This window comes from Falco punctatus, assembly GCF_963210335.1.
Source record: "Falco punctatus genome assembly, chromosome: 8".
Taxonomy (NCBI): Eukaryota; Metazoa; Chordata; class Aves; order Falconiformes; family Falconidae; genus Falco; species Falco punctatus.
The window spans coordinates 29,414,337-29,438,064 of NC_137588.1; the positions used below are offsets into that span (position 1 = coordinate 29,414,337).

At 35.6% G+C, this 23,728-nt stretch overlaps 1 protein-coding gene across 4 annotated transcripts in view; it reads left to right on the forward strand.

Annotated features, from left to right (window-relative positions):
* PTPN4 (protein tyrosine phosphatase non-receptor type 4) overlaps positions 1-23,728 on the forward strand; it is a 111,777-nt gene that overhangs the window by 77,733 nt on the left and 10,316 nt on the right. For all 4 annotated transcript variants that reach the window (XR_013930026.1, XM_080399521.1, XM_080399522.1 and 1 more), the window contains 11 exons: positions 188-256; positions 7,870-8,004; positions 9,270-9,428; positions 14,483-14,642; positions 17,580-17,663; positions 17,746-17,802; positions 19,167-19,323; positions 20,816-20,982; positions 22,381-22,471; positions 22,558-22,619; positions 23,383-23,529. Coding sequence is in view for 3 of the 4 variants with exons in the window: in XM_080399521.1 (XP_080255647.1) it covers positions 188-256; positions 7,870-8,004; positions 9,270-9,428; positions 14,483-14,642; positions 17,580-17,663; positions 17,746-17,802; positions 19,167-19,323; positions 20,816-20,982; positions 22,381-22,471; positions 22,558-22,619; positions 23,383-23,529 (1,288 nt within the window). In the remaining variant the exon portion in view is untranslated. The remainder of the gene's footprint in view (positions 1-187; positions 257-7,869; positions 8,005-9,269; positions 9,429-14,482; positions 14,643-17,579; positions 17,664-17,745; positions 17,803-19,166; positions 19,324-20,815; positions 20,983-22,380; positions 22,472-22,557; positions 22,620-23,382; positions 23,530-23,728) is intronic.

Consider the following 23,728-nt stretch of genomic DNA (forward strand, 5'->3'; position numbering starts at 1 on the left):
AGGCAACCTACACTTCTACCAAATGCTTTCTAAAGTTACACTGTACTGAAGCTAGCTCAATTGCTTGAGTATGACTGAAAATAGAATCTAGGGATTTTCTGTTGAGATGGTTCGATTTTAAGCAAGAAATTGTTATCCTAAGCTTGTTGCATTTAGTGGTTTTGCTTTGTTTTGTTTTATTTTCCAGTGGGAGAACAGAGGTCCAGTCTGTGCAGTATGGTAAAGAAAGAGCAAACAAAGACAGAGTATTTGCAAGGTAAGCAATTTACATTTTTACAGGATCAGTAAGCCTTCTCTGTTTGTATGATTTTAGATGCTACAGGATCGTTTTCTGTTTGCAAAAATGTAAAATAAAGAGCAACTGTTGTTGACTGTTGCTGGTGGCTTGATTTAACTGCATCAAGGAGTTTAATTTTGATATGGGAGGGGTGTTTCTTTGGGGCAGCCAGAAATAGGGGAGAGTCTTATGACAGAAAATAAGGGTATTCTTTAATATGTCCTTCTTTATGTATTTTCAAGATTTGGAATAGCCTTCAATCTGTGTAGTTTATTGCTATGTGTACTAGTCTTTTTAGTGCTGTCATTATTGCAAAGCATGGTCTCTAACCATTCCATTAAAATATTGAGTTAATGGGTATGTTTTATCCTTGAGAACAACCTACAACGGTACAGACATACTTTCTTTAGAATAAGGTACTGTGACTGACTTGGTCAGAACAGCATTATCGCTATAGTCCCAGTGAAGTGTCCCTCATAGTCCCTATGAAAAATTTGGCGAGGAGTGAGCAGCTTCTGAAGGTATTCTGTCACAGAGTAGCTGGCTAATCATAGAATCTATTACTTAATTGGGTTTCAGACTCCTGAGGGGTTCAGTGATTGCAGGGAAACAGTCAAGACACAGATTTAGCTCTTCATCCAGAAATTATGTTAACACTATTCAAAAGTAAAATACCTGCTGCATCTATTTGGCAGATTTCTGATCTGATCTTTAATAGAAAGAATCCTTATGGGAAGGGAACATGCTCCGTGCTTTTTCTATGCTTATACTTTTACTGAAATGGGAAACGTCTTTCAACATAGTTACCCCTTAAGGAAAGCTGGAGTACAAATTGATGTTCACAGAAATTTAGCAACAAGCCCAGCAACCTTTCTCAAGTACCTGCAGACACTGGTGTTCAGAGCATTGGTGAATTCTGCCTTGATTTCCTGCCCCCCCTCCCCTTTCTCCATGTACAATACAATAAAATTTGAGTTTTTAGCTGGGCACACCATAGATAACCAGCTCCATGTTAGAAGGATTTAGGGGCAGAAGTGCTGTCACATGGTGGTTCAACAGGTAGATTTTATAAAACCAATTTGTTCTGTGTGCTGTAGAATTATTTTTTATTCTATTTAATTTACTTGGGGAGGCTGGTTAGATTTTTATGTGGGCCAACTTTTCTAGTACCTGGGAGGCTCATCACTGTGACAGCTAAGTTTGTTACTTAAATTACCATTGTGAATCAGTTAAAAACTACTTTTCTTGTTGCAGTCTGAACTTGGCAATTTCCCACAAGTAAGGTAGAGTGGAGGAGAGCTGTTTTTTGTTTTGAAGAGTGTATTTATAATATTAGAAAATCTTATTCAGTAGATGGCACTCTTCCCTTTGTGTCAAAACTGAAGAAGTGGTGCTGGGGTCACTTGTATTTTGTAATGAATATTCTGGATAAAATGTAAAGCCATGGATAGAACTGCTATGATGTTTTCTCATGTCTTTGGCGCTTTTTTTTGTGATAAAATACTTGGTCTCTTTGGCCAGTGATTTTATTTTCCACTGTTGCTTTTAGACTAAGGAATACAGCATTCATCCTCACCTTTTGATTTGTTTAGTAATGCTGATGACTGATAAATGTCTGAGGTATATACACATATGTTGGTGAACTGAAATTAATAGCATATTGTAACAAATACACCTCAACAGGCTTTTATTAAATCATCTGTTTCTTCCTCTGTCCTCCCCATCATAGTGTGCAATTAATACATTTCAATTTTAAAGACTTTTAGTATTTTCCAGTGTGAAAATATTTGAAATTTAAGACATTTCTAGAACACCACATGGTTCAAGAAGCTTAATCTAAGAACATTGTCTTTAATTCTTTGCCTTCTAAAGATTTACATTTCAAATTTAAATACTGAGTGGATGTTAGCCCTTTTATATTCATAGAAAGGATAAATTTTGCTTTTTAAGGTTTTTCCAGGCATAACGTGGTTTTTGTTCCTAGAATCGGCTTTTCTCTTTCTGAGTGTGTCTTTCTCAGACAGTCATTGTGGTGTTGAACAGCTTTTTAAGCTGTCAAGCAGTGGACTCATTTGGGTTGCTTTTGAAAGTTCTGCTATGTATTGGTTGCCTTTTGCTATGAAACCAGGAGCATGCCAGCATTAAAGTCAGGTCTGTCTTGCAAATTAAGTGGACACTTAATTAAAAAAAAAAATTGTGTAATTACTCTTGCTTTTGTTATTACCACATCAGAAGATTATTCAAGATCAGTTTAAAAACAAAACAAAAAAACCCAAAAAACCCCAGATTTTTTTTTCTAGAGCTATCCAGACTTACACTGTGTTTTCTTACCAATATCTAGTTAGAAACTGCCTTATTTGAGCTAATACTGTTTAAGCAGACTTTTGAATCATTTCATTGTGTTGTGGTTTAACCCTAGCTGGCAACTAAGCTCCACGCAGCTGCTCACTCACACTGCCCCACCAGTGGGATGGGGGAGAGAATTAGAAGAGTAAAAGTGAGAAAACACATGGATTAAGATAAAGACAGTTTAGTAGGTAAAGCAAAAGCCACATGTGCAAGCAAAGCAAAATAAGAAATTCATTCACCACTTCCCATGGGCCAGCAGGTGTTCAGCCATCTCCAGGAAAGCAGGGCTCCATACACATAATGGTTACTTGGAAAGACAAGCACCGTCACTCCAAACATTCCCCACTTCCTCCTTCTTCCCCCCAGTTTATATACTGAGGATGATGCTCTGTGGTGTGGAATATCCCTTGGGCTGGTTCAGGTCAGCTGTCCTGGCTCTGCTCCCTCCCGGCTTCTTGCGCACCTGCTCACTGGCAGAGCATGGGAAACTTGAAGAGTCCTTAATTTAGAGTAAGCGCTATTTAGCAACATCTGAAACATCAGTGTGTTATTCTCATTATTCAACATTATTCTCATACTGAATCCAAAACACAGCATTGTATCAGCTATGGGGAGGAAAATTAACTCTCTCCCAGCAGAAACCGGGACACATTTTAAGAGAATAACACCCATAGTACATTGAGATGTTAATTTGAGTGAGGTGTTTATTCAAAGCTGGGAAATAGTGATTGCCGCAAGCAATGACCATGTAGCCTTTGCACAATGAGCAGAACATAGATACAGAACACAAGACATGGAAGTAAAATTTCTTAACAGCCATTTGAATAAAAAGAGCAGTTATAACCTATGATTAGCAGGCCTAGCTGTTTGTCCTCAGGATTTTACTTTAAAATTAGGTGAAGTAGTATTCATGGATTGTACTTTTTTTTCCAAATCATAAAACCATTTAAAATTCAATTGTAAAAAATTGAATCTATTACTGTGAAGGAGATGATTTGTAATAAATTTGATGCGTTTTGTGGATGATGCTGTTTTCTTAATCTTCATGCAGTACTAACTTTAGCATTTAGGAAACTGTTGCTGCAGTTTAGATTCTTCCCCCTCCCCGCCCCTTCTTAATTACAGCTATTCTCTTGGCCTCATTTGTTGCAGGATATTCAGAACCCAAGAAAACCCATAAGAATTCCCTGGAGCATAGTAAAAGTGAAAGTAGATAATCAAAGTGAATACAGTTTTATCAAAACATGAATTGAGAGATTTCTTAAAGAACACTGTTCTCTCTTAAAGTCCTTGCAAAATATTCTTATTTTGTTCAGTTCTGATGGTGTTTACTTGAGCTGAGAAAAGGTGGTTTGTGTGTGTTGTATGATAGTGGGTGGGTGTCTCGGTCATTTGTATTTGCAAACTCCCTGTTATTAAGTTGCAGTCTCTGTTTCCAAAGATCCAATCGCTTCACCTATGCATTTATTCGGTTAATTAAATAATTCCTCAGTTGCTTTAAATTGCATATGTCATTTGTGGTGTATCTGCAGATTTGTACATAGTTTCAGACTCTCCGTCTGAAGCAGTAGTTGCCAGTTGTGCTGAGAGGTGCATTCCCCGTACTCCTTGTCAAAATACAAAGCAAGGCTGTGGCTCCAGGTTGTATTTCTTTTTGGGATAGAAATGATTTAAAAGATTCGCACCTGTGTTCCCAAACAATACCCTCTTTCTTTCCCAGCTTGTGTGAGAATTTAGCACTTCGTCTGTGGGACACAAAACAAATTCTGTCTTCAAAAGCTTTTGTGTACTGTAGCTGAGCTAATACAATTTGTCATGCTTTTTTTCAGTTGCATTATGTAATTTCATCCCGCTACTCAATTTTTTTTATTTGACATATTATTGCAGCTTGTAAGACTGTTCTTGAGTTTGGGGGCATGTAAAGTTTTCAGTCTCTGTCCTTACTCAGGTAGATAGGACTTCTTGCAACTTCTTTAGGAATATCTCTGCCAATACACCAAAAGTTGAATCTGAGAATAGTTTACTCTGTTAATTAGAAGTGCCCTGTGCTGGGATGCAGTAGAAGCATCCAGACTGAGCAGACAAAGGTGGAATTTAGAATTCCAAAGTTTATCAAAGAATTTAAAATATTTTTTACACCTTACCCCCTCCCATCTCCTCAGCTGCACTCTGGCATGAGTAAGTTATTTGCATATTGTAAGGAATTAGTGATACAGGAGAAATTTGCAGGAAAATTTCACAACATATCTTATGTGTTAATAAGAAAAAAAATGTTAGTTTTAAAAGTGTTGGTAGGAGAACTAGTATCAAAAAGCCACAGCACTGAGAAGTTCAGTGCTGCAGTGTGGTAATTTTTTCTTTGAAATTTCTGCAAAGACAGGAAGTAGAGGCAACAAACATGAGAGGGTGGGACTCTGAGGTTAGAGCTGTTAATAAAATAATTGAAACGAACATTTGCTGATAAACGCTGCAGCTGTTTATCATGGTAGTAAGGTATTATGGCTGAAAGAGCAGACCCTATCCACAGCAAACGGTGAGTTTTCTTAACATTGGATTTTTTTGATAGGGACGAAAATGATGCTTTTCTCATTTTAGAGTTATGTTCATTTTTTGCATAGATTGAGGAAGTTTTCAAAAATGTAGTTACAAACTATGACTTCAGAGACAGTGCAGTGGGTTCTTTTTTTTGAAGCAGTCAAAAATGTAATTTCTGGAAAAACTTGTTTTTTCCCTTCCCTATATACTTTTGTGTCTCTCTTTGTGACTTAATTTGTTTTATACAGGCAAGGATAGTGCCCTTTCACTGTTGCACACTTCAAAAAAACCCCAACAAACTAAACACAAACCAAACTTATGTTCTAATTGTTGCTTTTTCACTGAAGGTAAATAAGGTTCAATAGCTGCCTTTATATGTCTGTCAGAAACTACTGTATCTGCAGTCCCATATTTCCCTAATTTAGCATTGGATGTATTATGTGGCTCTGCATCTTTCCCTCAGCCTGTTCTCTAGGCAGAGCTGGCTCTTGGTGCTAATCTGCTGACTGCCAGCATGCTGTCAGCAAGGTCTAGCTAATGATAGCTTTGATTAGTAAACGAGTACTGAACAGATAACATTAGACATGCATTTCACTTCTGCTGCTTTCTTCTTATTTCATTTGTTCAGAGCTGCTCAAATTTGCTGTGTTTGTGAAGAAAAATATGTAAGTGGTTTAAGTTGCTCACATCTGAAACACATTACAGAAATTGAAATGTTGGTTTAATTGACATGATGTCAAGCTAATTACTTATTGAATCAAATTTATACTGCTTAAATACAGTGAAGCGTGCTAAGAAGCTGGATGTGCTTTTCCTCAGGAATTAAATAATTTATATTTTCCCTGTTTTCAAATATCAATATACTGTCAGATTATTTTTTTCCCCAAGTGGAAAAAGACTTGAAACAGTAGTATTTAGAACAGCCCATCTCACTTAACTGTCTGATGTTTTCAGCTGTTATTCGGTAAGTCTTTAGAGCAGCAAAGCAGCGTGCAATATGTGTTCAGAACTGCTTGGGGATGTAAAAACACACACAGATCACAACTCCTTTACTATCAAACACACAGTGTTGACATCATAGAACTTACATATTTCTGCATGAAGATAGATTATTTGATATGATGCTTGGTTGGTTATTGTTGTAGAATTTTTTGATAATATGGGGGGCAGTCTGCTTAAGGTGGTGCCTTGCATTGAATTTTAAGTTCCATGAGAAGCAAAAATGTATTTGTAATGAAGCTTCTCATTTTCAAAAGGATGTAATTCGTTTGCGGGCAGTTCCTTAATTTCTGAAAGTTCCTTCTTTCTGGACTTGCACTTTCAGTAAATTAGTAATGTGATAATGATGGAGATAAGGAACAGTTGCCTTGTGTCCCAGGGACAGGAAAGGCAGAGGTTATTTTGTGATGTGGTTGTATGGAACTGGGGAAAGAACTGAAGGAGTTACGCTGATACAATAATATGTTGGCACCTCATTGTGCAAACCTGGAGAGTAGAGATGAGTATAGTGATAGAATGTAAAGGCAAATGGGAATGAAATTATCAGGGCACAAAAACCTGAAGTTGAGGTATCACTGGAACAAAATATGGTTGGGTAATGATAGAGGAGAAATTTGAACTATATAGCACTATCAAAGTACAGTTAAAATCCAGTGACACGAAATATGCAGGATATTAAAGGATTGTTTAAAAGAATTGTTGCTGGCTAAAGAATTTTCAGTTGAACACAATAAATAGCAAAAGTCTGGGTATATTTAGTCGCAGGATAACTGAACTGTCCAACGTGATGCTAAGAAAAAAAACAACCACAATTCTCAGATGATTCATTTGATGATTTCCAGTATAAAAGGGAAATACAGTATTTCACAAGAGATTGCAAGTATGGTCTTATTTGTGCTTAAGAAATAGGTGAAAGAAACAGCAGAAGGGTATTCTAGGTATGCTGGGATGACTGGAGAACAAGAAGAAAAATTTCCTCAATAACGAGAAAGGGCAATAAGTAGAAAAATACAATTCCTTTTGTATAAAAACACTGGTGATAACAACCTTTAACCTGAAGGACATTTCTGGCACAAAACCAAATGAAGTTTGGTTACCCCCAAAGAAGTTTGAATAGGATAACTGCATCTGTCTTACAGGTAACAAAACAGGTTCTGGAAGAAAGCATGTCACTTTGATGGAAAACCCTGATGATAAACAAAACTCAGTAGCTGTATTGCCTTGGTGACGATTACCACACTTTCAGTTCTTCTAAGTCTTTGGGAAGTTTTTTGGGCTGATGTTTCTACTGCTTTATTTTTCCTGAGATGGCTAAATAGTTGTGTTGCTTAGAGGTTTTGGTTTGGTTTGGTTTGTGGGGTTGTTTTGGTTTTGATTTGAATTTTTATCTCTCAATGGCTGTTTTGAGTCAGGTTCTCTCCGAGGCATTAGAAATGCTTAGTGAAGTTTAGTGGGTTCCTCTTCCACCTTTCCTGTCCCCCTCCCAGCCAGCAGTATTTTATGACGGTATTTCATTGACTTTCCTGTACAAAGTACAGAAAATGAAGTACAATATAATGAGAAAATGCAGAACTGCCCATGTAAATATAGTTTTGCATTATTGTAATCAGGTTTCCTATTATAAAACATCAGTTTCATTGCAGTGAATTTTATGTAATTTTATTGTTATCTCATAGTTTTTAGTTAGTCACTTTACTTTCTTCTTCTAGATCCCCCAGTAAACCCTTGGCACGGAAGTTAATGAGTGGAATGGACTGGGAAGTAGTGAGTAGGAACTCACTGTCTGATGAGAGGCTGGAAACACAGAGCCTACCATCACGGTCTCCACCTGGAACCCCAAATCAGTAAGCAGCATCAGATCTTCTCTCCCTAGAAGTGACTGTCTAACCTCTAATGTGAATGACCTACTGGTGTGAAAAAAGAATTAATGCATTACGGAGACAAATAACAAATTTTGTGCTGAGTGGTTCTCTGGAACATTTGCCTCCAGATAAGAGAAATTATTTGGGGCTGAATTTTGGGTGCTTCTCACTCAACCTATAAAAAAGTGTATGTAGCATGCTACCTTAAATTTGAGAGCTTGACTATTCTCAAGCACAGTTAAAACTAAATTGTTCATTTGGCTAAATAATAATAAAAAATAACATCTTGGTGATATTTTAGAAATAATTGATTCTGGTTAACACCACTTCTTAAAACATTGGGGAAGATTACTTAATGAGAAATGCTTGCAGTTTTATTCCCCTCAATTTTTCTGCATTTCCTTTCAAAGCTCACTCTTTTCATATGAGAGAGATTAAGGTTTGTGTTAGTGAAAAATCATTCCTGAAAAGAGCCACTTTTCTCAGTGTGCTGAAACTGGCTTAAGGATCAGTATTATCCAATTTTGTATTGCATAAACCAGAAGGTTTTAAGATTCTTTGGCACTGCAGCATATTGTTCAAAAGGCTGTTGTTGTAAATATCGTTAGCTTTTAAAAATTAATGTGAAAATTGTGTAATAACGACACTTATAGCAAAACATAACTTGATCATGCATGTTTCAAAGCATTTTAAGAAAGATGCCTATGCCGCTATGCTGTTTTTGAAATGGGAACATTTTGGTTCACATAAAACTCTCAGTGCAAAGCTTATAATTCTTCTAGGAGAAGAAGCAGGAGATAAAATGTTCATCTTAATCAATTCAAGTTAAGGTTTGCCATGAACAGAGCCAGGATTTCTCCTCTTGGGTATTCCTTTTTCTTCTCATTGACTGGACTCTCAGTCCCGTAGCCTGTTCATTGGACCTTAATGCTTTCAGGCTCCTTTAGTTGAAGGCGGTGGGGGGGAAAGGAGAAAAAAGAAGAAAGAAAAATATTAGCCATTTAGTGTTCATGAAAATAATTTTTGAACACTTTAAAAAAGAAAATTATGAAATATAGCATGTTCATCTGACAACATAATTGTTTCAGTGATTTTTTTTTAAACCTTAAACTACTTAACAAAAAAAATGTATATGAACATATGCTTGCACTGAGAGGAATTAATTATTTTATCATTCCTTTGTAGCAGGGTAAGAAATGTGGGTTAATAATACTTTTTTCACATTGCACTGCTATTATTTCTCTTAGTCGCAACTCTGCCTTCGCTCAAGAAGGAGCCCGGTTACGACCCTCATCAGTTGGACATTTAGTGGACCATGTAGTTCACACTTCCCCAAGTGAAGTATTTGTAAATCACAGATCTCCATCTTCCACTCAAGCTAATAGCATCATACTGGAATCATCACCGTAAGTTCTGTTGGTTGTTACTGTGTGGTAGCATTCAGGGCTTCTGAAGATAAATAAGAAATCTTTGCCATTAAGAATTTGGTGTTAAATGTTTGAGTCGGAGAGAGCCAGAAAAGCTAATAAAAAGGTAGCTGTTGCTTAGATAGTATTAGTGCAGGTCTTGGGGAGAAAATTATTACAGGTCTTATTGAAAATTAAATTATTAAGTAAAAACCTACCTCTGACATGCTCCTAGTGCAGGATTACAATACCTGCCCCACCTGCCTGCCCAAAATGTGGGTTTGCTGTAATGTGACCATTGGTGTCTGGATGTCGAAGTGAAAGTTAATTTTTTTGATAGAACTGAACTGGTATGTGATAAAAGTTTTTAATTCCCTTGAGTTTGGAAATTTTGCTTTTTGTTCAAGGCACAGAAATATGAGTGAGATGGACAAATTACATAGAATGCTGGGGTGCTATAAAGGTATTTTGGCTAAGGCTTCTAGTATGTTTTGTATATTGTTATAGAGTACTTTTTTTTCTTTTCTCAAAGAAAGCATTATCAGGCTTTTTTCTGTTATGCTGAATATTCTTGATATTGTAAGTTTACTATGCTGTGTGGGTAAAAGAAAAAATATGATTGTGTTTTAAGTCCAGAAGAATGACAAACAAAAAAATGTTGAGTTATTCAAAGATTTGAAATAATCGATAACTTGTGGCCAGAGGAAAGAAGATTGGGGAAAGAAGATGCACAATGTATGGCTTATTAATACTGCCACTGTACCTCCTTATTTGTGTACACATACACATCTCTATGGGTAATGCTAGATTTGCCCTCATAATTTTGTATAATCTCTGTTAGCAAGGAAATTAACTGTTTCAAAAGTATTTGAGAACTATAAAATAGCACATACGTAATTACAGGCTTATAAAACAAATTGTGTGTCTCAGGAAAAATTACTCTGGGAAGGTATTTGAACACAACTTTAATTTTTTGCTTGGACTGTACCTTCAGTTTTAACAACTACGCATAACTTTGGAAAGGGAAATACAATAAATTTTTTTAAAATTTTTGTGTAAAATAACACAAGATACTTTGTGTGTACAAATTTAGGGTACAATAGTTATTATTTCACCATCAGCTAGTTACTTAGCTTTCAGAGTTATAAAACAGTAATTTGGCCTAATAAAATAAATTCTCCCTTTTTGGTGGTCTTTTTTAACCTGTTCGTATGACAAGGTGGTTTCAAAACTGGAACACTTGTGAAACTTTTCTCATATTAGAGTTTTGCTGTACAAAGGCTACACAGGGGCAGGTTCCTTCTGTTCTGAGAGTTTCAGCTGAAGTCAGTTATAAGAAACACTGAACGGTAGAGTGATACCGTGAAGTAAGTACAATTCTTAAATATTCTCTTTTATTCATATACCACTAAATTAAATTGTAAAAGATGTTCCTGAGTGTCCTTGGGATTTTTGTATTTAATACCTGATTATTTGTGTAAGTCACTATAGAAATGAGTCTTAAAAAAAGAGGAAGTGGTTTTGCAAATTAGTTACGAAACTATGGTTGTTCCTTTTGATGATTTTGCATTTCTTACACCGGAGCAGAAAAAAACTATTGCTCTTGTGTCACTGTTTTGGTTTTTGGTTTTGTTTTTTTCCCATGTTGGAAGCTTAAAAGTGGAATTTGATCTCCCAGTATAGATTCCTGGCATAAGATATTTTTAAAAATGAGGTTGCTGGCTGTCAAAAACACATGAATCCCATTAGGGTTTTCTGAAAGTTTCAGGTGATGTTATTGATTCAGGATTTGAGATTTATGAAAGACATTGGTAGTCATGAAACTCATATTACTATGTAATTTAAAATTATATTGTTTTACAGTTCAAAAAGCTATTTCTTAAACAGTATGATCTTTCAGAGCGAAAAGATGTGAGTAGTGCATCTGCTCATTTTGGGGGAATTTTAATTAATTGATTGAATTTACATATGTAAGAAAGTCAGAAGGGTATCGTGACAGTAGGTTTAGTGATCTCTAAGTCTGGAGTCAACACAGCAAAAGAAATTCAAATTTCTGTTCAGTTTAGAAAGATATTGTAGTTTAGCTAATAAAACCTTTAATTCCACATTTTTTTCTTCATTTGCCTGTACTATTGAAAACAAAATTGACGCTATTCTGCTTGTAGTTCCATGAGGTAAGTATAACCTTGAATTCCAAAAGTATGTGATATGCGTTCAGTTTTATAAATTTATGGGGGTGTGTCTGAAACTTTTGCTTAATATATTAAAAGGTCAGACCGGATATCTGTAACAAAAATACCCAAAGCTTGTCAGTGGCAGGGTATGTGTGTTGTTTTATTCTTATGTAAATTGCTGAATGCAGTAACAGAGAGTTGCTTTGCCTGCAAAATAGGCTGCTTTCACTGCCATTGTCTAAGCATTCATAAGAAATTCAAAGCTGACTGGGCAAATATAAAGCAATGAAGTTTTTGCCCAAGGCTCGATTGTTAGTTCTCACAATTCATTATGCTAATATATTACAGTACTTGCCTTGCTGTCTCTAAAACGCTCATTTAAGTAACTTTTCAAATCTTTTCTATAAGTTCGTATGTTCAGTAGGAATTTATTTGTGTTTGTTGACATGCATGTGCAGACATCTAGTCAAACATAAGATCCCATCTTTTACTTTTATCAGAATGACTTCTTTTGTGTCTCTACTCATGTTTTCTGTTCCTTTTTTATTCAGTGTAAAAATCTCAAGAGTAATTGTTTACAGGAAAATAGATAACCATGTTGCCCTTCACTTAAAAGGCTGAATGTTCTGTGCTGGCCAGACTTGAGTGAATAAAATACACAGGCAATTAAAAAGCTCTGGGTGACCTTTGTAAGTCATTGGCTGAATAGTTTATAGCTGCCTTGAAAATTCATTTTGCAAATGTTGGCAAGCGTTATATTTTACTCTCTTTCATGAAAATGAATTTAGAAGAGCTGCTTATCCTCAAAAATGAAATATAAGGATGATACACTCTACTGTCATTTGCATTGAAAAGTGTTAAGAAATATTTTTATTCTCTAGTGTGTTTTGAATATGAGGTTCTTCAGATATCAGATACTGAATAATTAGTACTTTTAACACTGCATGAAAAAATTACTTTCAGAAAGTTAAAATTAAGCAAAACCATACAGAAATAATACTGTTATGATCTTTTCAAATATATTGTTTTCATACATTGACAAAAAAATTTTATCAATATTTTGCTTTCTAAGAAAATTGACTGATTTTTTTTTTTAAACAGAAGTGGAAAATGTGTGGTTTTTCAGTTTGTTACATTTCTTACTCAGTTTTCATGCTTTTTGAAAGAGGTTCAATCTGTATTTGAGATCACTGTACACAATTGTGATCTGCTTTTTTTGTTTTTATTTGAAAACCTGTATCTGGGATCTGCCTGCCTTTAATTGTATAGAAACAAATCATACAGTATGGAATTTGATGTGTGCCTTAGGTTTTCTTATTTGCAGCAACTTGAAATGTTATGCTGTCTCATGATGAGTCTTACCCTGCTAACAGGCTACTGTGGTTAGACCAGTTAAATACAGTAGGACTGCTCAGGTGCTTACTTGTGCTTTTTAGAAGGATTTTACGCTATGAGTTGCTCCTACAGCTTGCTGATAAAAAAAGGGGCAATGTGCTATTCCTGGCTTCTGGGAGAGTACTTCACTACCTGCCTGGTGGTTGACCCTGTGATAAATCAGTTCACCTTGTTGAACCAGCAGAAAGCTACCCCGGCTTGTCCAAAAAGTCAGTGTATTTTTTCTTGCTCGGTAAACTGCCTTAGCCAAGGGAAGAGCACCAGAGCACTTCAAGGAAGGGGCTGTGGGTGAAAGAAAGAAAGAAGGCACCAGTTTTTCGTGGTTGTGTTCTCTTTAGATTTAGCTGTAACCTGTAACTTTCATTCTTGATGGTTTTTGCATTTGCCACTGGTATCAGTGGGCTGTTGTCATAAGTCATTAAATTGCTTAATAATGCCTTTTAATGTGGCTCATGGGGAGAAAGGCATGTATCCTTGCCAGCGTGTGGAAACTGGTATTCAAACTAAGTTAATGGGAACTATATGCTAACTGCCATTTTGGGCCTCTCAGAATGTTCTTCTTAATTCTTAAATACAAAGCCATGCAATGAAAGATGAATCATGCATTTATATAATACAAATTATACAGTTGAGCTTTTATTCCAAAAGGACTAATAAAGGAAATTATCCATATTATATGTAAACACAGAGAATATTTTTATTAATCTACAAGAGACTGCTTGCAGATCTAAAACAGAAATAGAATTTCTGCTATTTTATCATCAGTAATGGTGTTATAAGTCAACTAAAAAATGCATGTGATGAAACAAATGTTTCAAAGCTGTGCATGTTTCAATGGGGAATATGTTCAAAAGAGGGGGAAAAACCAAAGTTCTCTTGAAATGTATACATATACTTCTAAACTGAAAAGTTAGAATTTAACACTATCAGCTCCAGTGGGCTGTTCAAATAAATGCAGGGGGACAGCTGAGTTGTCTTCAGCTTGCACTCCTGTTTGTAGGTTAAAAGCCAGTGTGTGAGCACTTTATTATGCTGCTTGTGTCTGTTTTTAAGATCTAAATCGCAGGTGTTAATTTAAGATGCAAACTAATTTATTTTCTTCCTGAGGAAAACATATTAAGTGACATACCTATTTTAGAATTTTATTTCTTTTTCTAGCAAGAATGCAGAGTATAAATGCAGTGAATTTGATAATATTCCAATATAAAGTGGGTTAAGAGTGCTAAAACCCTTAAAGTCATGTATACAAGTTGAACTTGCTAGTTCTGTATGCAGTTGTTTGTCAAGAAAAAGGCAGCAAAATATCCAAATGTATACTTCCAATATATTCCACCACAGTACTTTTTTGAGATTCTAAAAGTACATACAGATATTCAGCTGTGAAACTTTTGATTTTCTTCTAGCATTTTTGGTTTATTTGGAACCCTGAAAGAGCTGTCAATAGCTCGTGATTATTCCACTTTATACTTCTGTTTTGGTACTTAGATCTCAAGAGACTCCTATAGATGGGCAGCCTCCTGCGTTACCACCCAAACAATTTAAAAAGAACAGTTGGAACCAAATTCATCATTCACACTCACAGCAAGAACTGGATAACCATATTAATGAAACATTTGATGTTCCTGCATCACCTGAAAAATCCACAGTAAGTTTCTGGATTCAGTTTAATCATTCTGCTTTCTATCGGAATGATAGTGCTACCTCTCATGAACTTGGTCATAATGCATTTCACAGAGCTGTTGTGTTTGTGCATTGCATTGCGGCATTTCCGTTATATATACCATCTCTTTGCTAGCTCCCGCTGTTTTTTCCACCTGCTAGAGTCATCCGTTGTCATCAAATGACTGTGTTGGGATGGATATGCAAACATTCTGAACATCAGCTTTTCAGCACATGCAGAGATCTCTAACCTCTTCTTGGAGAAGTCACTTACCATCAGTTTTAAATACCATTGCAGACACTACCACTGGTGTTTAATCTAGCTTTTATCAAAAAGCTGCAACTAAAAGTGTCTACCAGCTTCTAGAACAGTTTTGTCAGGAGACGCTTCTTGGATCTGTGGTTGCATTTCTCATCAGAATTTTCAAGGAGGAGATTCTACCAAGAGACCTGTGACAATGAATGTAAAAATCTGGGCAAAAGTTCTTTTCCCACACTTAAGAACATATTAGATGAGTAAGCTAGCCAGTTGATTATTGACAGAGGTGAGATCTCACTTGACCATTTTTGTGATTTTTGTCCTTCCAGAAGTTTTCAAAAGGTTCTTGATTTTATACTGATGTGGGACAAGAAATGTTTTGCAGGATGGGAAAACTGTTTAACATCTAGATCTAGCAAATACTGTATAAACAGTTTTGCCAACCTCAGACATTCAAAATTATGAGTCAGTTCCCAAAATTGATATTTTAGAAATGCCTTTGGTTTATTTTTATTTGCACTTGAAACTCTAAGCCTAGGGTGCTCTCTCAGGCCTCATTACAAAGTTAAGATGCTCATAAGCCCCATATTTAATTTCATAGCTGGGGTTTTTAATAAAACACACAAAAGTGAGACTTGTAAATGTATGAGCATTTTGGGAATGTTTTAAAAGTATTGGCTTTAATTAAATAATGAAACAGAATTTTTAACAGCTTTATCTTCTGTCAGTGCTTACCTGAGTCATATTGAAGTTCTGTTTTGAAAGATGACACTACTTTACTCATCAAGTTTTTCTGCTCTGTGTTATCTTTACCAAATTGACAAAAATAACTTTCAGCTGTTTTTTTAACTCTTTTCAGTTCTGCAAAACCAACACAGCTGTGTGAGAATGAGATTCTTTTTTCTCTGTGCATTGTCAGTGTGATTGTTTGCTGTGGTCCAATGGGCCGCGTTTATGCAGCCTCACTTAAGGCAGTGCACTGTTGTAATTAAAGTTCTAATTTGGACTGCTGATGGATTTTTATTTTGGGCATTAGAGAAGAAGGAAAGCAGCACAACTGAAATTTTGTGAAACTGTACATTTAGGATTTGGAATGTGGGGTTTTGTTTGGTGTTTCCTGAAGTTGCTTTCCTGACTAGAATCCATTTCAGATTCCTGCACCACTGAAGTCTCTTCTGCCACTCCATCTCAAATATTTTGGAGGAAGACTCCTCACTATTTCGACTTTATTTAGCTATTGAATTGCCTTCATCTGTTGTATGTATGGAGAGTCTATTTAGAAAGGTAGTAGGACAGGTTTGGGAATGACAACTTTTTACTCCATCTGCAATTCCTAAGTATCCAGTTTGAGAATATCCAGAAGTATTTGAAAGCAGGTGTGGTCAGGAGTCCCTTCAGTCAAACAGTTTAATGATGATACGCAATGCTCTCTTCAGGTTTTTCATTATAAACTGCTGCCCAAAATAGCCTCTTAAATCAGGCAATTATTATTCCCTTTTTTCCTGGGGAATGCAATGACACAAAAGTTGCCGAATGCTGCAGGTGAGCATTTGGCAGTTGTTCCTTCTGCCCAGAAACCTGAGCCTGGTCTCCCGTGCCAGTGAATATAGGCTAAAATGATTTGCATATGATCAGGCATCCTAAGCACCCTTCCTTCTCATAATGTATCTTACTGTTACTTTCCTCTCCTTCCCCTAATTTTTCATCTTTTCATTACTATGAATGTGTTTGGGTGGGTTTGTTTCATTTTCACCAAGAACTTAAAACACCTGGAATTGAGTTAACTTTTTGTGAGCCAAGTTGAGATTTCTTCTACCTATCGAACCTGCAGGTTTTGAACTTCCTTACATATAGAAACGTTTGCTTTAACTTTTTTTTCTTCCTTTCTGAATATGAGTCTTATGTTTTGTCTGTAATTGGTAATGTTGAAAAATTCCTTGAAACAAATTTCTTTAATAATACTTCACATCCTCACCATAGAAACAGTAGCTGGTGTTCAGTCTGTGAAATAAATACTGATGGGAACAAACTAAAAATAACTTTAATGGCACTAAGTTGATTTTTCCAGATTATAAAAGTATCTAGTATTCCCCAGTTTATTGGTAGTTCCTTTAACAGTGGTGGTGTGATCAGAATGAAACCAGCTGAAGTTGTCAGAGCTTCATCAGTGGCAGAGAATGTGTCACACAGGGGATATGGAATCAAGATTTTGCTGCCAAACTTGTCCTTGTTTACTACTGTCATATTGCTGTTAATAGAAGCAAAATTATACCTTCAGTTACCTTATTTTTCATCTTTTTACATTATTACTGCAGGCTTTTCACTGCAGTCTTAATTAAAATGAATTTAAGGAGTATCCGTTGAGTTAATGGTTCTTCTTAAGACTGCTTGAAACTAGTTAGTCTTTTCTCATACTGTTTCTTTCTTTGAGCTTTCTCAGACATAACTATGTTAAAAATTTGTCCTGTCATAGACTCTGAAAGGTGTAACTTTTCCCTTCTAGGCAAAACTGAAGATAAGACATTTGCACTACTAACTGATGTTTTCTCAGGTGTCCAGGAGCAGTTACTTGATGAGGAAACTGCAAAATTATTGCATACCCTATCCTCAAAGTCTAGCTATGAACAAAACAAATACTAATATAATAAAATTTTTGTTTACTAGCCCAATGGTGGTGTCCCCCATGACAATCTTGTTATGATCAGAATGAAACCAGATGAAAATGGAAGGTTTGGCTTCAACGTAAAGGTAATCTTACATCTCTTCCCTGCATGTCTATGAACAAATAAAATAAATTGTGATTTATTACTAATTAAATTTGTTTTTTAAGGGTGGATATGATCAGAAGATGCCAGTAATAGTGTCCAGGGTAGCTCCAGGAACACCCGTAAGTTATCAAAAAAACAAACTTGGTAGCAATATCTGTGTATCTTGAAGTATGTATTCAAAACTAAATTATTTCATAGCTGCCTATGAAAATCAGTTTGTGCTATAACATTATGATAACAAAGCAGATTATGTGCAGGAAGAATTTGATGGGACTACCAGAGCTTTTTTTAAAAGTTCTTCAGCCCTCAAAAGTATTTTTTTCCTTATTGAAACAAAGTTTAATTCCTGAAAATGACAGGGAGTTACAGATGTTCAATATGCACTGCTTCTCGAGTTGTGTCATTCTAAAAATACATTTGCTTTATTACTTTTTTAGATATAGGCATTCATATAATTTCACATAAATTATATATTGAAAGAGTCTTTTGGTATGTTAAAAAAAAACTAAAATAGCATTTCTCTCATTTTAGTAACAGATGTACTGAATAAATCCAAGATTTAGATTAAAATCATACAACATGAATCATTCATCAGGTCTGATTACATGTTGTTACTGGTGTTTAGTGACTATCAATAGTGTCTTTAAATGAGGCACAATATTTTGTCAGTTGATTGCCAAAAATACTGACCTGGTATTCAGCTGAGTGGAGTCAGCTCTGCTTATACCTTTTAGAGTAAACTGTTTATTTGCTAACATTAAAGTAGTACAGCTTCTTTTTTTTTTTTTTTTTTTTTTTTACTCTGAAACTATTAAAATGTTTGCCAAGAGCATTGTTCTTATCCCTGTTAATTACGATCTCTGAAATATTTAATAATATAGATAATTTTTGCTGAATTAGCACCACCTCTAAGGAGAAGTTAGGTGATGGCACATGTTCTTTCTTTTCTACAACAATGTTTAGACGATGATTATAGTAATGATTTTTATGACCTGATTCCTGTCTCTGGGATTACTGGCATTTCTGCATTGTCTTCAGTTCTTGTCTTACTCTTGTCATGATGGTTGTGATATTTCACACCTGAAGTGTTTAAGCCTGTGAAATTGATTTGGATGAGCCTTTGCCATGTTAGTCCCTTCCCTTCAAAGATAAGAATGTCCTGCTTTTTAATTGCCTATACAAAATGTGATTCAGAGAGAAGTGCTTTCCACTTCACCCAGGGGAGTGGAGTAACAGCTGCTGAAAGATGCTACAGTTGACAGTCCCAGTGGCAAATTGATTTGTTTCTGTGAATGGCACTGTCTTAGGTATTGTGTAACACTTAAATTTATCATTTGAATACAATGCAGCAACCATAGCAACTAGGCTGTTGGAATTCAAGTCCCCAAGTCTAGTTACTTTAAGTTGCTATTTTAAGGTGAGAAATTGGAAATGGCTTGTTTTACATATTCTTTCCCCCCCCCCCCCCCCCCCCACCTTGCAGGCTGATCTCTGTGTCCCTCGTTTGAATGAAGGGGACCAGGTTGTACTGATCAACGGCAGGGATATAGCAGAACATACCCATGATCAAGTTGTTATGTTTATTAAAGCTAGCTGTGAGAGACACTCAGGGGAACTTGTGCTCCTAGTTCGACCCAATGGTGAGTGATTTGTACAGAATAATAATAATTATTAAAAATAAATAAATCCACACCTTGCTTTCACTTTCTAACCTCCATTTTGTGTCCTGAGATGGAATGCCTCACATCTTGCTAAGAAAGAACTCTGTTTCTTGAAAAGGGGTTGCAGCAACACAATGTATTGTACAAATCATGATCAATTCCATACTTTTAAGGAGCTGTGCATAACCAGGTGTTGAAAATTAATGGGGAAGTCAGAGATCAAATATTTCTAACAGAGCCAATTTAAGTTTTGTTCTCACTCTCATTAATAAAAATGTCCAGAAAGCTGTATAGAGATTGAAGGTAGTTTCTGAGATTGTTGTTATTCTCTTAAGGAAAATAAAAATCAACCAAACAAATAAAAATCCCTCATCAAACACCCAATGTTTAGATGACTTTGAAAGTTGATATATGCAAGATCCTTCCCTATGTTTTCAAAACAATCCAGAATGACTGGTAACATTTCTACTTAAGGAGGCTTAATAGAAGAAAGTGCTAAAAATGCAGTCTAAATAACAGCTTGTGCACTATATTAATGAAATACACTGTTGGAACATTGCCAGCATATGGTCACTGGATTTAATTCTGCTCCACATCCCAATTATAATACAGTTGCAGAGGAAAATGCAAAATGAAAAATAATGTTATTTAATTGGAATAATTGAAATTACTTTAGGAGAGTACCTCAGCTGCCTCATAAAGATTTTTTTTCCTTTTATTCACTTATTTGTGCTCCCCACTTACTTATGCTCTCATTCTGTAAGTTGTCTTGCAGATTTTGTGTGCTTACTTTCCTTTTCAGACAAAATTCTTGGCTTTGTTTACAAATTTACTGAAACAATTTCTGCTTGTGTGTTTATTATCTTTTGTATTCTGGATGAAAACATTTGAGTTGTAGAAGGGAGGAGTTGCCAGTTTCCTCCTTTATGCTCATGGAATATCATTTAAAACAGGGTTTCAAGCAGCATATGTCTGTTACGTATAGTAGAAGATGCATATTATTTTTCAATTTATAGGCAGGGCACACATACAGAATTGATAGTAATGGCATATATTGATGCCATTTTCTCAGGTGGTCTGCACATCTTGCCCTAATTACTGAAGCCTAAAATCGGTTCAAAGTGAAATAAAAGTAAAAATGTAAATGCAACTATAATGATTTTAGAGGCATGATGTGAGAATCTGAGATTAGGGAGTTCCATCAGACATGAGTTTTGATCAAAATTTTAGTAGTCAGTGGTGTGCTTTCAACTTAAAATTACTATTAAACAAAAAAAGATAGTTTTGTTATGGATGATAATGATCAGTAAAAGCTACTTGTGCTTGCTAATGGGGCTAAAATCAGTGTGCTAAGAAAATGTGGATTTTTCTACAGGAGAAACACTTTTTTTTTCTGTTTTAAATAAATGATTTACAGTTTACTTGCAAACAGCACATTCAGTTAGAGCCTTCATACCTTTATTTGTTATAGCTGTCTATGATGTTGTGGAGGAGAAGCTGGAGAGCGAGCCTGACTTCCAGTACATCCCTGAGAAATCTCCACTTGATGGTGTCCATCAAGATGATAATGCTCTGAGGGAATCCATGATTCAGCTGGCAGAGGGGCTTATCACTGGAACAGTTTTGGCTCAGTTTGATGTGAGTACTGTGTTGCCTGTAGCTGTGTGCAACTTCCAAGTCTTTTGGGACAGTAATTACTTTAAGCAGAGCAGATTTCTGTTAAATTTTAGTAAAGTCAGCATCTTGTAGCAAAGCAGTTGTCTTACACTCTCAAAAGAAAAATAACAAAAAAATTCCAACCTGATATAAGTGCAAACATATGGCATAGAATAATCCTAAAACTAGTTTATTTAGTGGGTTTTGTTACAAATTTCTTTACTGATTGCTTACAGGTTTTTGTGGTTATCAGGGACCTATGTTAATAAAATAATTTGAGATGAAGACTGAAAAGTATATACCAAAATAGGTGTTCTGTACTCAGACCTTCATTCCAATTCTAAGTTACTGTAGAAACTGAACGACAGCTGAGCTGTTGACATTTTATGTGCGATCTCAGTGAGGGAAGGTAATGTTAAGGTAACCCTTAAGGGTTAATGTAACAATGTCTTTATAAATAGTATATTTTTGATGACATATTTCAAAAGAACAGTGCACTTCCTGTGGGGCCCTAAGGTGCTGAAAGCTAGTCTGTCTTTAGCGCTAACTTGTGCCTTGATAATATTCCATCTTTAATGCATGAGATCAAGTGACTTAAAGGAGGAAGGAGTTAGTTTGTAAAACACAGCAGTGTGAATTCTGTAAATTCCTCACCAAATGGAGACCTAGCATTATATATTGCAACATATATTTATGAAATATATGTATATACTATTCCTAAGGAACATTGGTAAAATTAACTTACATATATAGAAAAAAAAATTGTCTCAAATTGATGTAAAATTCCTCCTTAACCATACATTTTCAGTCTCCCAAGCAGGTTCAGCGTTTTTAAAGTGTTTTCTAAAGTAGATAATTTCATTGATATTGTTTGCACCACAATGGTTGTGGCAGTGCGTGGCTAAGGCACGAGGGGGCAGGAATCTCTCAAAGGAGATTTTGTGCAGGAGAAGCACAGGGTAGCCCAGGATTCCTTCTACAGTTATTAAAATATGGAAGGATGTCTAGGGAAAAAACCCAGGCAAAACAGCAGCAATGTAGGTAGATGCCTATAAACAAACTGCTTGCCCCAAATCACTGTGTGCAGTGTCGATATCAGCCATTTCTCCAATATTGACTTTTCTCAGGATCATTGTTAGTATGGAAGCTTGAAATCTAATGTTCAGTTTGTCTTTAAACAAATCGTGATGACGTCTTAATTATTTTCAGTGATCCCACAGCACAGCTAAATTCGTAGTGTTTTCTTTTGAAAAGTATTTTCATGTGTGTTGAAGCTACCATTGCTCAGTACTTTATGTTCTACAAAGTACCTCCAGGCAAATAATATGATAACGAGTCTTTTGCATCTGTTATGGCCTGACCATGGGTTTTGTCTTTTAGCAATTGTATAGGAAAAAGCCTGGAATGACAATGTCTTGTGCCAGATTACCTCAAAACATTTCCAAAAATAGATACAGAGACATTTCGCCTTGTAAGTATGTTTCTATGTATGTGTGTGCTAAAAGTACTTCACTGTGGTTAGTAAGTAAGTAACATCTTTCTAAAACTTATTTTCAGATGATGCTACACGGGTTATTTTAAAAAGTAATGAAGACTACATCAATGCAAATTATATAAATGTGAGTAGTATTTTTGAAAGAACTTCTGATACGAAGTAATTTTGCAGTTTTTCAATGGAGAAGTAGATTTAAAAAAATCATAAATTTAGTTCAGACTAGGACAGCTGATAAACCTGTAATCAGATGATTTGGAGTTTATTGTAGATATACTTATTTGCTAATGCTTTGTGGCAGGTGTTTTTATTAATGAAACCAAGAAAAAGAAAAAGTGCTAATAGAAGCTAGCCCTCTACCAGAAGAATTAATTCTTCCTTTCTGATGACTAATGTGAAAGTAGTGTTCAACATCAGTAAAATTTAATCTGGAAGCACCTTTTTTACCCCCACCACCCACCACCCCCCGCCCCCAATCAGTAGCAACAAAATTACAGCTACTTACTTTGCCTTTCAGGAACAAAAACCAGATTAAATAAAATTCCAAGATCAATATTTTAAAAGCTAGTGTCAGAAACCCACAGACCATGCAATGTTTGCACCTGAATTATTTGCCAACTGGTCTATTATTTCTTTTTTTGACCATTAATTTTTATTCTGGCAACTACATAGCTGTCAGTTAATATGTGAAGTACTTGGATCTTTGTAATACTTTTGCACGTGAAACACTTCAAGAATTTTTTTATCTGTACCAATCCATGTTTACTGACTTAAAATAAATAGAATTAATATAGTTGGTGGTTTTTAAATGTATTGATTACTAAATACTATGTTTGATGCCTGAATTACATTGCTGTAAGAGTTGAAGTAATGACTTTGTCTTGTCTTAGATGGAAATCCCTTCTTCCACAATAATAAACCAGTACATTGCCTGTCAAGGTCCATTACCGAACACTTGTCCTGATTTTTGGCAGATGACTTGGGAACAAGGCTCATCTATGGTTGTAATGTTAACAACTCAAGTTGAACGGGGCAGAGTAAGTAAAAGATTTCCTTAAACCCTACTTGCATAATCTTCTAAAAATCTGTTGATGATTAGCCTTTAAAAGATTAGTGGAATATACTATTATGACACAGGTTAATGGTTTTAAACTGAAAGATGGTAGATTCAGACTATATGTAAGGAAGAAATTTTTTATGATGAGAGTGGTGAAACACTGGCACAGGTTGCCCAGA